General features: G+C 39.5%; 1 protein-coding gene across 1 annotated transcript in view; it reads right to left on the bottom strand.

Annotated features, from left to right (window-relative positions):
* The window catches only part of LOC113678699 (dynein axonemal heavy chain 8-like), a 60,809-nt gene that overhangs the window by 19,279 nt on the left and 23,569 nt on the right, over positions 1–17,961 (bottom strand). Inside the window, exons 27-56 of the mRNA XM_089210049.1 lie at positions 17,373–17,611; positions 16,548–16,788; positions 15,886–16,085; positions 15,374–15,527; positions 14,926–15,089; positions 14,592–14,694; positions 14,085–14,189; positions 13,604–13,765; positions 13,028–13,252; positions 12,277–12,529; positions 11,858–11,956; positions 11,538–11,725; positions 11,374–11,460; positions 11,132–11,239; positions 10,312–10,446; positions 9,746–9,907; positions 9,196–9,442; positions 8,260–8,501; positions 7,197–7,337; positions 6,549–6,783; positions 6,063–6,205; positions 5,475–5,609; positions 5,267–5,389; positions 4,511–4,724; positions 3,872–3,978; positions 2,427–2,713; positions 1,676–1,745; positions 1,146–1,268; positions 774–904; positions 210–363 (exon numbers count right to left, since the gene is read on the bottom strand). Of these exons, the coding sequence (XP_089066175.1) occupies positions 210–363; positions 774–904; positions 1,146–1,268; positions 1,676–1,745; positions 2,427–2,713; positions 3,872–3,978; positions 4,511–4,724; positions 5,267–5,389; positions 5,475–5,609; positions 6,063–6,205; positions 6,549–6,783; positions 7,197–7,337; positions 8,260–8,501; positions 9,196–9,442; positions 9,746–9,907; positions 10,312–10,446; positions 11,132–11,239; positions 11,374–11,460; positions 11,538–11,725; positions 11,858–11,956; positions 12,277–12,529; positions 13,028–13,252; positions 13,604–13,765; positions 14,085–14,189; positions 14,592–14,694; positions 14,926–15,089; positions 15,374–15,527; positions 15,886–16,085; positions 16,548–16,788; positions 17,373–17,611 (4,977 nt within the window). The remainder of the gene's footprint in view (positions 1–209; positions 364–773; positions 905–1,145; positions 1,269–1,675; positions 1,746–2,426; positions 2,714–3,871; positions 3,979–4,510; positions 4,725–5,266; positions 5,390–5,474; positions 5,610–6,062; positions 6,206–6,548; positions 6,784–7,196; positions 7,338–8,259; positions 8,502–9,195; positions 9,443–9,745; positions 9,908–10,311; positions 10,447–11,131; positions 11,240–11,373; positions 11,461–11,537; positions 11,726–11,857; positions 11,957–12,276; positions 12,530–13,027; positions 13,253–13,603; positions 13,766–14,084; positions 14,190–14,591; positions 14,695–14,925; positions 15,090–15,373; positions 15,528–15,885; positions 16,086–16,547; positions 16,789–17,372; positions 17,612–17,961) is intronic.

Raw genomic sequence — 17,961 nt, 5'->3', positions numbered from 1 at the left:
GATAAAGAGAGAGAGTTCTTTTGTAGCAGTTTTCCCTCGACAAATCCATGTGTTATTTTCAAATTTTCCTAATAACTGTATTTAGCATTCACAAGTCCACTTCCCAAAGAAAACTCACGACTATAAATAGGACATCAGTTTGAAAAAAATTCTACCAAAAGCAGTAACATTTGGAGGAAGGACCACAGCCGTAGTAAAACGCTTCATACCTCTCCGGAAGAAAGCACATTGTTCAGATATTCCAGGAAACTCTCATCTTTGATCTCATTATCAGTGAAGACAAATGTAATGCCTTTTCCTTCAGAGCCTGCGACACGGTACAGGTATTTAAGGTCATCCATCAAGTTGCTGATATTGTATGACCTACAAATTTGACCAACAGATGTGACGTTGAATTGACTGAGCTCTTAGTAGCTATAGTTCAGTAAGAGTGTAGCGGCAGTGCAAAAACCTTCGATGAGCTTTCGTCCTAGGACGCAAAACTAGCGTCAAACTAAACTTGTATTAAAAAATTTGTAAAACTGGCTGGCTAGGGAATGGTCCCCTCTTCTAATTTCCAGAAAACGAGACCCTACCCCCACCACCACTCTCTTACCCTTTGAAAACCATGACCAATAAATCTCAAACCTGTGAAGTGAATTGAATGGGCAATAAAGCTTGAACCAGTTCATGAAAAGAGAGAAGTTATTTTTTTTTATTGCACATATGTAGACTTTTAGTCCCGTGAATGCTGCAAAACAAAACCGAGTCGTAACAGTTGAGTATGGCTTTACCTTGTAAGTGTAATCTGGAAGATTTTGTATCCAGCGATAAAAGAGGCTAGTCTTGTAAGAGATTGTTTGCCAGACCCTCCTACTCCAACAAGAAGGGCGTTGCCACACGGTGTGCGGATAATACGGGAGATCTGATAAGAAAAAACAGTTTGAATAGCCCACGTGGCGCACAGAACAGTACAAAAAGTATCTAGGTTTTGAACATTCGGATCTGCACTATCTGATGTGAAACAGATAATTATACCACATACAGGCAGATGAATGTTCATCTCAACTGAATGTCACATGAAGTCATGGTAAAGAGGACAAACTGGTTCCTCTCTCGTCTATCGCAAGGCTTTCTGTCCCACCACATGGGAAAACAAAGTTCACCTTTACGAGATGAGTCATTGCATCTTTGAAAAACACCAGATCTAGGTTTGCTCCTCGAACGGTATCGTTATACATCGCCATGTACTGGCCCAGCTTCTCATTCAAAAAATCTAACGTCGGCACCTGCAAAACACAGAAGAGCCACTATAGCAATGCATGTCTTTTTCATTTGCAAGGTCTTCCAAGAACAGGTTTCAAAACAGGGTACTCAAAAAACCTTTACACACCACAGTGCCATACACATGATAGTTATTTAAGATTTATAAGCATGTTTATCGCGGATGGCTGCAAGGACTGTGCCCTTCGAAATCAGAAACGTCATAATTTGAGTTTTCTATAGATCTTACCGTAGATTCTGATATGATTACATTAGTCTGTAACAATTAATTTCATTTCAATTGTACTTTAAATTTAAATGTCCCCAAAGCAGTTCGTTGCTCAGGAATAAAATAGTGTCTTTTAGCGGCCGATTTCGTATGGTAGCTGACCTAGTCTTGGTCACATCTAGTCTCGTGCGCTCTTTAATTTACCATTTCGTAAATCTTGGGTGCATCCAAATCGGCATCTTCTGTTTCCTCTCCTGTCGGTTCTGGTGCATCCCTGAAAACAAATTCACCTTTTTATCAAGAATTTCCAGGCGTTATAGGCATGAGCTTTCGATGCTTTCATCCAGATTAGGATAGTGCCTACAAGTTCATCGCCATATACCATGTATGGTAAAGTATAACGTCCGTAAACAGTACTATATTGGTGCTATGTGTTCTAATCAACAAGTGGCTGCAATTCGCTGGTGAAAGGTTTACATTTTATTGTAAAAGATTGGTATAAATATACCACAAACTAAGACTATATAACAGCAAAATGGTGATATGGTAAAAATGGTACGTTGAAGCCACAGCACGCTCTCTATCGCAACAGTTATGGTGGCTGCCGACAGAAATTTGATGAAAAATTAAGCCACAGCGCTAACAACCGAAGACAGCTGTTCTGGTCTTGATAAGCCTCAGCATAGCAAAATGATGAAAACAGCCAGATAAATATTCAGAATGTGAATAACTAACAAACAGTGCAAAAAAAAACAAAACAAAAACAAATCAAAGGACTGAGTAACAATTAATAAACAGAGCTAAGGCAAGGAATAAAACCCTTATCGATCGCTACATTACAGCTCAGACTAAAAGAGTTCTTTTCAGTTCAGTAAACAAGATCACCCTCTCAACTTAACACCAAATGTTTCAGTAGACTCACCAACTCTCGGAAGACCTATTTCTACGTACACACCTGAGAAAATCAACGAAGTAAGGTTCGTCCATCAATTGTTCCGCACCTTCCTCGCCCATATGTTCTTCAATTACTCTTGTTACCGTCTTCTCAAACCACTTGCGGTCGGCGTCGTTCGTGAAGCGATCGGCTATCACTCGAGTACACTCGTGTTTCCACAACGCTAGAGCAAGCTTTCTAGTGTTGACTTCTTCTCCAGCTACGTTTAGCATGCCTTCCCATATACGTGACAAGTCACGCAGGTTGAAAATATAGTGGAACTTGGCGGGTGTAGGTAGCATCTTGGCCTAAAGTAAGTCAAAGAATGGTTACTATTCAAACACGGAATGGGAGCAGGTTTTCAAGAGATCCAAAATCTCAAGAACTGAATTAAGGAGGCTGGAAAGGGTTTTTAGATGCACGCGCGCGCACAATCTACACACGCCACAACTAAGAGGCACGCGTCAGATGAATGAATCAAAATCAGCACACCGGTAGTTAAATGTTGCTTGAAATTGCGCGAACCGGAAATAAAATCTGCGAAATACATTTGTTTCTAGCTCGAAATTTTGTTCGGTGACCTATCTTGATTTTTTGCATGCACGCACCATTCACGATGGCACTTCAAATATAAAAGTTTCGGGAAAAATTATTCAGTAGAATTTTCTGCAAGCCATAAATCGCATTTTCTTTAAATATATTTAATTCGACTGGATAAATTATTTCCATACTGTCTGAAAAGTTAAAGAATTTAGGGAACTTTCCAACAAAGAAATAAAAATGGTAGGTCACCCAATTAGTTTTTCAGATAATTTACAAAAACTAAAATTTAGTGAACGTTTTTGTGGACCTTGTACGTTGCCATGGTAACTGATATGACGTCACAAGTACTCTCAAAGTATAGATCAGCAATAGAGTTGCAAGTTTGCCCACCACAATTAAGTATCCTTCTTTGTAATCTTCCATCGTTTCACAAACACTGCAACAACGAAAAACCCTTTCGAGCCTCCTTAAGACCGTGTAGAACAACGAAACGATTAAGCATACTGCTTCTCCCTTGTAGGGGATGCTTAGCTGAATCCGAACGCTAATTTTTTTTAGGTTCATCACGAGTTACTTGGCAGCATTTTACACTCCCGGAGTGTAAAATGGTGCTAATTTAGCTGAGCCCTGCTAAGACTAAAATTGCACTCCACTCAGTTCACTTATCACTACTTATTTTCAGGTAACAACTTGAAATAGCTTTCACGTAAGCTGGGTTTACAAGCAATTCATGGCTGTATTTAGTACTCTTGATTTGTGCTTGGCTTGTATACCTCATTCATAGTTAGATAACAAACAGAACATTGGATGTGTACCAATTCAAAGTTAAAATTAATATATCCACCACGGCCGTGCAATAACCTTTGCATCTTCTGTGGAGATAATAAAATGTAAGTCGTCTTACAGAGCCAAGAGTTTCTTACTTTGGTTTTCTGCCAAAGAACCCTTGTGCAGGCGACGAGCTGATCGACGATATCGCAAACTTCATCTGAGAATCGAGCTGAGCAAAAATACCCAGTACCAATGACACCTTGAATGGAAGGATCGTTAGCAGTAAGCGTAAGATCATTAACTAAAGACAATAATTTTAAAAGGCATTTACAAATAACTAATACATTAAACAACCACTAAAAGCTATGTTGGAAAGTAAGTTGGCAGGGAAAAGGAAAGGATATAAAACTGCGCATCCTTAGTTAACTTGGACAGACTTACTTACAAGATCAAATTTTATTTCAGATATTCACAAACAGTGAAATTAGACGAAATGTTTCTTTTTGGCCTAAGCAAGTTGAGTGTATGAACGATAACTTGACATCATACATTTAAAAGTTTCAATTGGTTCAAAGCTGAATTTTCCTAAGAGATTTTTCTCACAAACGGTCGATAAAGAAAGTGATACCTTTCAATAACTTCCTGTCTGAGTTTTACAAAAGGCGTGCTAAAAACCTCAACTTGAGGCCTAAACGAAGTGTTCTTTACTGTAAGTTAGGTAAAAACATGCATAAAATTTGCAGAAAGAACAGTTAAGGTGGTTAAGACTTTCAAACTTTTAAGAAACTTACCAAATATTTTATCTATAGACGCATTTGAAGGCAAGGTACAGTTGAAGATGCTAAACTGACGCTTGAGCCTCTCAGGAATATCATTCCTTCCTCCTCCTGGGTGGATCATGGCCGCAATAAATTGAATGTCCACGATGTGTGTGAATTCGCCAGGCTTCTCCAGATTATAAAATCCTTGTTGCTCCATTACTTGACGCACAATCTCGTTTGTTACCTAAAAAGGCACCCGAAGGGTATCGCTAAGTGAGATCAGCAGTGAAAGAGGTGTATTCATCTTGTTGGGGAACAACATTTCCTTTGAAGTCTGACTTCTCTCTTTTTTTCCCCTGCATTTTTCTGAGTAACTTCATTATCAACGGGGCTAGCTCTGTGAGACCCAAAAAAGTCACATGACCAAGTTGTAACTGAATTTGCTTTTGCAACTGAGTTAGAGGTGGCAAGAGAGTTTTAAAAAATTTCTTGGAGAACATGGTGGGGGTAGTTCCAGTGCATTCACGGATTGATTTAGGACACTTAACCTTAACAGCGCATATTCGTATGCAATCATTACATTAATTTCCGAAATCTAAGAGATTCGACCGAAGGGTTGCACTGACGCCTAGAACAAGCGCGCGGATAAAGGTCTAACTCAGAATAAGGTAAATACGAAATGGCAAGATCAAGCACGTGGCACATCTCAGAGATTTAAATGTGCCAACGATATAAATTGCGGCAAAGCTCTAAATGGTGACCTAAAATATATAAGAACCAGCTAACCTGATCACCCCATTCATTTATAATAGGCATATTGACGTCATCGATAAAGCAGGTCATTTTGCGCCCCGCCGGTGGTCCGTACGTGGTACCCACGCGTTTGTCCACGTAGCTCTCGATTGTACGCTGTAAAAGGAGCAAAATGCGGTCAGAGTAAGCTTGGAACTATTATTTGGAAGCTAAAGATAGATCTGGCACTGAGTGAACTGACCTGGAAGAGTAAAGGTGTGGTGGCAGAAGAGAAGTTGACGCTCTTACTCATGTGCACTTCAGGGTTGTATTTGGCAAGGTAACCTTTGATCATCACTGTCTTTGCTGTACCCTGTTCCCCAATGAGCAGTACTGCCTTTTAAAAAAGGAAACGAAAATCTTAATCTAACTTAGTGTCAAGCTTTCTTTTTCTTGTCGGTTAAGTACACCCGAATTTACACTACCAGGTTTTCTTTAACGGGTGCCCGTTAAAGAAAACCTGGTAATAAAACCGGTGTTTTCCAACAGGTTTTCTGTGCAGCTGTGAACAGTTGTCTATCCATGTAAAATCACCTCGCCGGACACGGAAATTACGGTTTTTGAACAAGGCGAAACTTATCGAGGACCTAAGAGTCGTCAGTTAAACTCGAATAGCTCTTTTTGTAATTAAGGTTTAAGCTTTCGTTCAGTTTCCATCAGAAAAGTGAATAAAATTTAAAAGTTGACTGATCTGGCCGAAAGACAGTGCAAATAATAATGAAATCTCTTTGAAATCTGAGTGGTCCAACCTTCCAGAAGTATATTGGGGTAAACACACTAAAGCACGAACCTTGCTCTGCTTGGCGATAGTTTCCATAAGGAAGCTGGTTCTGACATTGTCAACATTTGGTACTAAGATGGAGGAGTACTCGGGTTTGTAATCAGGTGGGTAGTTGTACTCTTGAACTCGGTTCAACCAGTGTTCCCAATTACCTAACAGTACAATTAACAACACCATCAGCTTTGGACATTTCTACCCAGGATCTGAAATACCTATTTTCAACAATTTGTGTTATGTAAATCAAAAAACAACTTTTATATCATGTATATAAAATGTTGATTATAATAATTTCTCCACGATCAATTACGAAGATATCTTACCGGCTGTAAGACTAATGCCTTCAACGACACCAAATTTCAAAACCGTAACAACCTTTATTAGGCGCCTAAGACGAGTCAATTTGCGCATGTTTCAAAGTTTACTATTTACTTTATGCGTAGATCTTAACAATCAATTTTTGTGTTATGGGAAAGGTAATAAATAACCGGTGCTCACCACAGTTGTCTACCACAAACTCAAAGATGGTGTCCTGGCTTCCTGCGTCGATATCAGGCAGAGCAAGCTTTCCGTGTTTGACTAGAAACTCCTCCATCTTGGCACGGTCTTCTATCTCCAGCAGAGCACCCACTCCCCACATGAGAGCAAAAACGAAAAGTCGACTTAAGTGGTTTGGTTTAAGAACACCGTGTTCCTCTTTGCTTGGAATAAGACCCTCCAGTATGTCGATACACTGCAAATGCGAACAAAAACAGCCGTTATCAGGAATGGATTGAGTTATCTTGCTGTGGTGCTGATGTTCATGGGCCTCAGCGACCCTTCATAAGTTTTATTTGTCTACGACGTTAGTCCCCAGCAAGTATCAACCAGACCAGACAAGTAGAAGTGTGTATAGTATGGCTTAAGCCAACCAACATTGCCATCCATCTGAAGATTGACCGATGAAAACGTGAAAAACATAAGAATCCTCAAATTCAAGCAACAGAGAAAACGTGCTCTCTGTCACAGCATCCTTTATGGTGCTTTGTAATTTAAATACGCCGAGTAAAATGAGCCCCCCCGTACTTTAGAAGCCCTCGAAACTGATAAGCACCCCCCCCCCCCCCTTCACGTAGGAAATTTACGTTGAGAGAGCTGCACAGTTACCTGTTTGATGACGTTACATTCCAACACCTCCATCTTTGGAGAAAGATTCTGCTTGACGTAAGTGTAAACCTCATCAAAGATGCACTCAAACAACGGTTCCAACACGTCATGTTCCTGTACTTCTCTCTTGTTCAGCCAAGCCTACGTAGGTTTAAGAATCAAACAATAGGTCAACCAGGAAAGTTGGAAAATGAGGGCGATTTTGTTTTTAAGGATGGAAATATGGATTGTTTGACAATGGTTGGCGCCAAACTCAGGGTAACAGAGAATCGATGCGTCCTCTTTGATTCTTTCACTTGTATATATATAAATAAAATTTTATATATATATATATATATATATATCACCATGCATGCTCACTAGTTTTTCTAGTTTGAGCACTCTGGCATGGCTTAGATGATACCACATATGTGAGATCACTTGGGGTGGCTATATAGCCTTACCTCCATCCTAGCATCAGCACTGCACTGATGAGGCCCAGAAGGCCGAAACAGTACTGTCTGCAGTTATATATATATATATATATAATTTTATTTATATATATACAAGTGAAAGAATCAAAGAGGACGCATCGATTCTCTGTTACCCTGAGTTTGGCGCCAACCATTGTCAAACAATCCATATTTCCATCCTTAAAAACAAAATCGCCCTCATTTTCCAACTTTCCTGGGTATATATATATATATATATATATATATATATGCTCACTAGTTTTTCTAGTTTGAGCACTCTGGCATGGCTTAGATGATCCCACATATGTGAGATCACTTGAGGTGGCTATATAGTCTTTCCTCCATCCTAGCATCAGCACTGCACTGATGAGGCCCAGAAGGCCGAAACAGTACTGTCTGCAGTTAGTTATATATATATATATATATATATATATATATATATATATATATATATATATATATATATATATATATATATATATATATATATATATATATATATACACACACACACACAAACACACATAACAGTTTCATCTACAAATTGTTAAACGGAATATTTTTTTCAGCTTTTTTCAACAGAGGACGTTTCATTAAGAAAAGTGAAGCACCTTGACTATTGGTCTCCAGTCCATAACGGAGGAGCTCATGTACACCATTCCATTACGCGATACAGTGGCAGGTGAAGCATTATCTATGTTGTGTGGCTCAAACACAACTTTACATTGAGGTGACATAGGAATTCGGTCCCCGTTGGCTAGTGTAAGTGTCTTGTTATCGTCCAGAACGCTGTTCAGGTTCTCGATCCAAATGGCATCCACAGGACCATCTAGTACGATCCAAATGTGTTCCCCTGCAAAAATCCCGCATTAGACCCAAGAGAGCTAATTAGCCATTAACAGTAGAGTCAATCTACATTTTGAAAGGTAAATTCCTCCATTCGCTCTGACGAAGGGCTAACGCTCGAAACGTCAGCTTTGAAGCTCTTTATGGTGGCCAATTTACGTCGACAACTCAGTTGATAATACTAAATTAGCCTGCTATACTCTCCCACCGACGCAGTACTACAGTTTCTTTAGAAACTTGCCCCCTGTGTACATTGTGAAAAGGTTTTTTTTTATTCATCGTGCTCGAATGAACGAAACTGAAGCGGTCAGTTTTACCGATAACGTGAAGTAACACATCGTCATAATGCGCCAATCACAGCTGCTGACCAATGCGAAGCCGCTTTTACGCGCTGTTACGAGTTGCCATTTTATTTCAGTGCCAGAATAGGAATAACAGCATGGATAAATTTGTGAAACGAACGATTATACTTCATAATTATTTTGCCCAACTTCTCTGTGGTTTCATTACAAAGGCTAGACATGGGCAAAAGGAAATTCTTAGTTCTTTCAAAGTTGGATGGATTTGGTATAACTTTACTACATTCACGTTTCGTGGTCAAGTTGAAGATAGTTTTCCACAAAACAGAAATTACTTGGTCATAAAATTAAATTTGATGTGCAATTTGAAGAATACCTAAAGAGTAGCTCGTGGACACAAACCTTTCTTTGCCTTTAGCGTTTTTCGCCACAAAGTAGAGAATATGCCATCTGTCCAGTCATTAGTCGCTACATCCAACCTGCCAAACATCTGCGGCGCAGTGATAGCCTTCGGATTCATGCGCATCTCCCGATGTGGAGCACCGCAGTCACCCATGGCCTTCATGAGGATGTTAATACAAACTGACTTGCCGGCTCCACTTGGTCCCAGGGTCATCATTCCATGACGAACACGCTGAGTTTCGTAGAGCTAGGATGAACAAAAAACCAAAGCAACAGCTTGCGATGATTAAAAACACAAATCCTTTTCAATGCAAACATAGACTAATGGAAATCCTAAAAAAGCCAAGTCTTAAAAACTAAACGATACAAAATGTCCCTATTTTCGTCATGTTTCAACACGTTTCCATGCAAATCACGTTACAACTGCGGTAAAAAATGTGTCTAAATGTACCCACATTAACTAATTATCTGGGAATGACCTGGTATAAATGATTTCTTCAAAAAAAGTAGATTCAAGGCTAAAAATTTTCCTCAAGATATTTGCCGATACCTGGATTAGTTTGAGTATCCAAGGAGGATGGAAGATCAGTCCTGCCTCTTCAACGTGTTTCTGAATCATTTCTTCAAGTTCAGGGTAACCAGCCTTGTCCAAGACTATTCCAGGGAACAAATCATTGATCAAACTCAGAAAGAGGGGTTCGTCCTCGTCCACCTAAACACATAAACACACAAAAGTACAATGTTTGTGTTCAAAGTTCAGAACAAGTTCTAGACTTTTTCTGAACCCTTTCACGGATTTTCACCACGCAAATCGCATGGCCTGAACATTCATATGTGGGAGGTTTGCCACAAAATTAGTATCATTCAAATATTTCAGCCGTCAATTCAGTAAATTCAGTAAATTCAGAAATCGTGCCGAGCTTTCACCTAGCAACTTGGCAACAGTTGCAGTTATTTTGAGCATTTTATTTCAGTAATTAATTTTCAGTTTTCACTATTTTTTAAAGCTCTTGAAGACTCCCGAATTCAATACCTCTTCAAGTCTTCAAGTCTCGGAACAAATCAAGTCAACCACGAACGATCTCGTTTATTCTGTTCGTATTACATGCATCTTACCAGTTTGGATAGGTTCATATCTCGTAGTACTCTCATTACAGTGGTACTTTCACTATCCTGTGGGTTGGCTCGTTTAGCAGCACCCAAAGTACGCAGCACTGACAAGATGTTTCGCAAACCAAAGTCGTAGTGAACCTACACATTTTCAGTTGGGAAAAAAATACTTCAATTGATGGAATCGTTACTTTGCACTGAAATTCTGGACACAAACTACATGATGAGGTCAAATTATTGAAGCTGCTGGTATTAAAATCAGATTTCCCATACAGCCCTGGTAGCCCTTGTCATAAAGAGTGCAACAACCTGACAACATACATACCATGGAACCTTCTAGAACATTTTATTAGGTCACGCATTTATAATGTAACTAACCAAAATAGTTGTTTTGTAAGCTTCCGGAGTGTTTTGGAATACTTTGTAAATGTATATAGGGACTCAGTCGTATAGTACTTGTAGTTGCTGTTGTCGGGGGTGACCGACTGTTTGGAAAGCTATTCTGAGAGAGAGTTACTGTGAAAATTGTTTATTAAAGGAGCTATGGAGAAAACTATGAGTTTGTGTCAGTGGTGAGCTAGGATAAAGACTGTAGCAGGCTAAAATAAGTTTGGTGAGGATAATTACTGTATTGTCTTTTGGAGTCGCTCCTTATAAAGAATAATACACGTTGTTCAACAAAGTAGTTAACCTTGTAGGATTGTAGTGTTCTCTCTGTCGGTTACAGGCGTCTGCTGCTAGAGGAAAGATTTAAATGAACTCTTCTTCTCCCTAAACATATCCACACAGAGAGAATCTACATTTTTTTCAATAACGTTACACGAACCTGTTTGCTGAGCTGTTCTTCGCACAGTTTGTAGAGCGTAAAGAATTTCTGAGCCAGAATGACATTTTCAATAAAACCGCAACTGGCTAGTTTCACCCTCATTATAATCTGAAATAAGAAGTATTTCTAAGTTATAAATAAACCCTTTCACGACTGGAATATTAAAATATCATAACAAATACAAATTCACTTCTTTAAAATAAAGAGAAAAACAAACCGACACAACAAATTGAATTGAGAACCTGTCTGTCGGGAACCATCATGGCGACAGTGCGAAACTGGACTTTGAGATTCTCTGGCAACTCTTGACGGCCTGCGTATCCCGGATTCTACAAAAAAGGCATGTTGAGTCAATAATCACAAGAACTCTGACAAAACAATGACGAAATCCAATCTGCTCACTTACCATGGTTAGAAAAATACCAAACTCTGGGTTAAGATCCACAACATCTCCATCACTGAATACAAACTGCTTCTTTCGGTCCTTCTTAGCTGTTAGGACGATGTAGATTTGTTGTGCGGCAACTGATAACACAGGAAGCTCTATACGGTTGAACTCATCGAAACAACCCCAGCTTCCAGACTGTGCTAAACCTGTATAACAAAAAGAATCGCAATTAGTTCAAAACGTCTGGCGTGATGACAGATTTACTACCATTGTCTAACTTAACTTTGATTGCATTTCACGAGCACGTTTGTTCATAATATCGATATGATTGATTTTACCTTTGTAAATGCGACCCAAACCTCTGAAGTCCATCTGATCAGAGCAGTTAAAAACGACCACGTACTTTCCAAGAGCCTTTCCCATGTCTTTAGTTGTCTCTGGAACAAACCAAGCAATTTCCAATTGATAACAAGTAAAATGGTTAGCGTGATAACTACGGTATAAAGTAATTGTACGAAACCATATTCAGAAGATAGGCTTTCATGGTGCTGACGCAGTTCCACAACAAAAATTTCATTATAGTCTGACAATTTCTGGGGCAACACGAGCCTCCAAAACCAAACCAGGAGCATTTTAGCATTCAGATTTTCAGAAGAATATTTTAAGAGGTGGCTCTCAATGAAAATCGAGGAGTGTATCGTGTTATTGTATCTTTAAACCAAATCTTAAAGACGTAAGGTTGCGACAGCACTCTTACCAGTCTTGCCAGTACCAGCAGGTCCAGCGGGCGCACCACCCATAGACATGCCCAGTGCCTGAGCAAGTGTTATGTAACATCTGTCCGTGAGAGGAGTGATGACGAGCCTGTCTGTGCAGCCCAGGAACTCGTTCTGATAGCTGAAGTCAACGTCTGTGATGGAGATAATACAATCATCGATGTCTTCCTTGAAGTAGAAGCGAGATTGTTTCAGCCACTCGAAGTCTGTCACTGAGCGGATATGCATCTTGACCTGCGATAACAGTGAAGCAAAGTAGCAAAAGTCGGTCAGTGCGCATGCATTTTACTGACAACTGAACATTCAGAGATTTGCCACTTGAATAACAGCAGTATGGACATACACACCGTGCGTTATTTGAATTTTAGAAAAAAGTACTTAAATGGTAATTAATTAAAAAAGTACTTAGAAAAAGAGGATGCGTGATTTTGGACAGCCCATGTTGATTGTATTTTACCAAATAATCACTAAAGACTATTTAACCTTTAAAATAATTTACCATAAAGAGTTCTTCAAACTCAGTGTCTTAATTACATCATCTCGTTATTTGAGAACTGATTACAAACAAATTTTGTGTTTCACACTGCAATTGACAGGTTACCCGTGAAACATGCCATTTCAGCAACACTTCTTGCTCTAACAAGTTGACTTGTGACAACCTTTCTGTAACCTTACAGACAAGCGGAAGACATGGATGTTTTAACGAAATACACAGAAAAGAGGAAATCGTACCAAATCATCAAAGATGTCTCTCTGATGTACGTGAATCGTGACAAATGTCTCAAACTTGGTCCTCTCCATCTTGGTCAGTTCCTGAGTCGTAACCTCAATCAGTGAGTTCAACAGATTCAAGAACTTCTGGTTCGTCGTGGCCATAACTTTTTTGTCCGATCGCGCATTCTTAAGCGCTTCTTCGGCATCTCTGGTCCAGATCATTTGAATGCCTAATAAGCCAACCTACCCACCAGTAAAGAACACAATGTAATATCACCGTATCTGTAATAGCTAAGCATAACACCAACTGAGATCTCCAGTAATAAGCTATTAAAATGTGCAGCGACATCAAAGGTTTAAAGAAGATCATGCAGCTGAAGAATAGGATGATGGATATCCAGCAAGACGTCCAAAAACAGTAAGAAAGTTTATAGCAATTATTACTAGGATGTTAAGGGATGACCAGTCTTTAAGTATTGTTCTATAGCTGGAATTTTCCCCAATTTCGCACGCTGTCATGGGTTGCTTTGGGGTCACAAGCGTGAAAACTCCACAGTAGCACATATAAAATGGTAGGAAGTCATAGAGACGTACCTGCGATGGAAACTGACCCAAGAAGCTCATGAGCTGAAAGCCACCGTCGTTGATGGCGTGATAGGCATCTCTGATAACTGCATGGAGTGAGTGCATAGCTTGATTGAGCAGTTCCCCTAACCACAACTCCACATTTCCTTTTGCCATGACGGGTGATTCCAGCTGTTGACAGGCAGTTGTTAAGTGTTACGATCGAACTTCTGAAATAGCCCAACTTCCTTCCTAGCTGCTCAGGGCAGTTTTCGACGCATTTCCCAAAGTAACCCGCGTCTGCATTTGTCTTCTTTTCTATGCTATTTAATGGTCTGGAAAACTTGAGTTACCCTCTTAGCCAAGCAAAGAATGGTCACAGATGTCTACTTTGATTTTCATTTAGTTCTCTGTGTGGTTCACTTTAGATGCTATTGATCACTATAATTATTTTGGTTTTGTTTTGCAACCTTACATCAACAAGTGTCCTTAAGAGCCAGACCATCCATACCTGTACAGTCTCTCCCTCAGATGAGATGATGGCTAAGATCCTATCATAATCCTTCTCATGGAATGCCACGTTTTTCACGTTATCAAACACGTTCAGTAAATGCGCCTGCAATATAGAAAAATAAATATCGGGCATGAATATAGTAAAAGCAAATTTAGCAGCAGATAAAGATAGGGTATATTTAAAGCTAAGTGTAGACATCGTAGTACGCGATTTTATCCGTTTTACTCGCTACGTTCAGGCATGGGCTTAGAAAAGTTGCGCCACCTAGCTTCTCAACCAACCAGATGAAAAACCAAAGTAATCCTATTCTCAATTCAGTCATTTGCTATTTCCGACCCCAAAAGTCGGTTACTTGTGTTTAATATGGGTTTTTAATGCCGCCCAATGACAAATATTGTTTGCGTACATGTTATGCCTATTTCAGTTTTTCTGTCACGACGATTCATCGAAAAGCGCTCTATGTTACTTCCATGATTCGTAAAAGAACAGAGTTGTACACCAAACCTGTATGGTGTGTGAGTCACTGGCTTGTCCCAAAATTTCTAAAAGCGCTGGATCAGAGACAAAGAAGAAACGGGGAAACACAAGTCGTTTCTTTTCCAGATAACTGCATGAAAACAAATAAGAAATGTTTGGTCAACAAAAGTACATACAATATACTCGAAATTTAGTCACAGTTTATTAAAAACCATTTTCCTGAGAGCAACGCAGACAAATTTCCCTCAGCTCCACCGATGATTCAACAGCAAATAGCGCATTTGAGAAATACAACCCTCAGTATTCCTTGCTACTAGTATTTCATACTCAGGAAATGAAAATCAAAAGACTAATATGTTACCCGGTAAGCGATTTTTGACAAAGCTCCAGTTGTTCCAGTAAGTGAGGTAACAGCTGACCAAGAGTGTCGTCACCCACACAGCATTGAACCACGTTAGGTGTCTCATGCGCACGCGTTAAGATCTTCACCCAAGACTTGTCAATGTTGGCAAATCGCTTGGCTTCCTAAAAGCAAAGTAAGAGAGCTCATAACAGTCAGCCGATTAACAGAACAGTTTTAAACGCTGACACTCGCTTGCAGGTCAGTTGGCGTTTTGTTGTAAACGTCTATGAATAGGGACACATTCCAAGGCAGGGTCCGAAATAACCACCGAATTCAAGATAGTGCAACATAATATTTGCTATATAAACTAGGAGTTGCTGCTCCTCAACAGCATTTAATTCCCTGCAATTGATGAGAAATTTATTTTCCTTTGAAATAAAGACCTTTACACCAGCTGAAATTATACCTGTGGTAGTTGTTTTGCGATATCTCCACCTACAAATACAGCCTCTAGGTAGACCCACAAGTTTTGCACTATCATCCAGTTCTCGATGATGTCTGAAGTGTTGGATAGCTTCTGAACCCAGCCTTGGATATCCTTCTTGAACGGTGCATTGTATCTAAACAGAAAAGAGTTAAATACCGTCAACTGAAGGGAAATTTTCATCAACAAATACCATGTGCCAGAGAGTTTGATATAGATTTCTTTAAACCAACTTACGCAAATTTCACAACTTCTCTGCTGGTAGCAATATTTCTTTAAGATCCTTATTCAACTTAAATGTATTGTACTGTAAATAACATAAAGCAAGTCCTACGTGTTACTTAAACAAGATCACACTTTCCGTTAAGCCGGGTTTGGGTGGACGAAGTTCTGAGAATTCTATTTTTTTTTTTTTTAATGAAACATTTTATATTCATTTTAAAATAGTAGGTTAAACGCAACACGAAACCTAATCAGCTCGATTTTCAAATTACCTGTTGCTTAACAGAGAACCCAACACCATGAGGCTGTCTTCCAGTAATGAGATAATCTCAGCTGTTTCACCTCCTTTCAGCAGCAACTCTCCACGGTTCTTGAATCCTGCGAAGCTGAACATTTGAGATTTCCATTCCGCTACAACCTGGCTCAGCTTGGCCTCAATGTCCTTCTCCTTCACGGCTGAGATGCAAATGTCCTAAAACAAATAACTTAAACTAAGAACTCAAACTCTACTGAGGGAGTCCAACTCTTGGGTTTTAAGACTGTTTAAGAACTCTTCTGTTTCTTTTTTGATCAAACTGATCAAACTTGAGTGACTGAGTTCCCTCCAGTCAAAGTAACTTTTTAATAAATCAAAGTTTAAACGCCTTCAGTGATGCCTTCCGGCAGAAATTTTAACAAGATACCAGCGGTCTATCGTCGCTTACGTGTATTGTTAAGGCCTCTTACGGCCGTCTGTTTAGATTAAATTTCCAGGATTTATACGCCCCTTTCGTGGTCACAGCCACTTGGAGAAAAAACATTTTTGAAAGGCGCCACTTTTGACCGAATGACAGTCAAAAAAAGCCATATGGGATAGTTCTGGAGACTGGGCAAAGACACTTTTTGCACCGAATACATTCATATAAAGTGGTTTGCATACGCATTATTAACGTACCTCGATATCTTCTTTGTTCTCCAACAGGGGAGCTTCCATGATATTCCTCAGCAAAAAGTTCTCCGACTCGACTTCAAATGTGTGTCCTGTAAGGGCAGCTAATCGTTCCCAGTGCCTATCCTTCATGGCCTTGTTCGCCATCAACTCCAGAAGTGGACAGCACTCGTTGAAGTCGTCAATCTTTTTCTTTAGCTCATTAAACGCTTGCCACTCCCTGAGCGCTTTAGGAAGTTTACGGCATCTAACAAATTCGTAAAAGAAACAGGAAGTTAACCCTTTAGCTCCCAGAAGTGATTTACTGGTAACTTCTCCCTGTAATATCCGCACATTATCCAGCCAACAGGTAACGAGAATACTAAGACTTATCAGGAAGAAGTTGTTATCTTGATCTAACATCAAATTCTAATAATTTTTTAAACAAGGAAAGGAGTTTAACGGTGAAAGGTTACCGCACGGTCATGTCAGTGCTCGCGGCTGCTACACGAGCAAGCTTGGTGGCATGAGGTGAAGACACTTAGCGAAGTTAAAGATCAGTAGCTACTGCCAACTCTCAAAATCAGCCTTTCTCCTTCTACCCCCAGAAGTGATTAAAATCAAAGTTATGAGTACTGATCAGTACTTCACCCAGAAACAGACGTATTTAGAATGAACAAACCGGCTTAGTTTACATGTCACGACTTTGCAGTGAGGAGGAAAATATAAGGCTAAAATAATTTTTGACAATTATTTGAATCTTCGTAATTGAAATCCTCGTACAACTATTCAATTAGAATCTGTCGTCTTTTTGAACACTCCTACACGTTTATCCAAATGATAATGACAGACCTGTTTTGAAAGTCAAGCAGTTCATTATTGATCTTCTCAATGTCGACTTCAATCCACAGAATATCATAGTAGCCGTTGACACCATCAATAACAGCATTGTACAGTCCATACAGTTTCTGCAGCAATCCCAGTTCCTTCTTGGTGCGAACCAATTCAGGATATTCAGTTACAGTGAGGCCAAACAGTTGCTCGCCGCCGGAGTAGGTGGTGTATTTACGCCACAGTTCATCAAAACGACTCTGAAGATTGAAACAATAATTATGATTGGAAAAGTTTCATCATCGTTGCCTCGGCTACACCAATGTCGTAATTTTCTTTTCCGGGAGCCTGATAACTAAAGCACACGGTCTTCCACATTTGAAACTAGAATCAATCCAGTAGTTGGTTATATGATACTCACTACAACTAAGTGGAAATGAGTTCAGGAAAATAACCTTAAAAAATAACTACACACTACTCTTCAAATGGACCAAATACGTATAATTCTACAGTGTGCATCCCACTCAAGATTTTGATTAAATTTCGCATTCATTCCTAAAAAACGTGTTCATCAATGTTCTTAATTACAGCGAAACTGTTTCCATTGCTG

The sequence above is a fragment of the Pocillopora damicornis genome, chromosome 6, assembly GCF_964200805.1.
Source record: "Pocillopora damicornis chromosome 6, jaPocDami1.2, whole genome shotgun sequence".
NCBI lineage: Eukaryota > Metazoa > Cnidaria > Anthozoa > Scleractinia > Pocilloporidae > Pocillopora > Pocillopora damicornis.
Note: the sequence above shows the minus strand (reverse complement) of the source record. Positions and strands in the feature narration are given on the sequence as shown.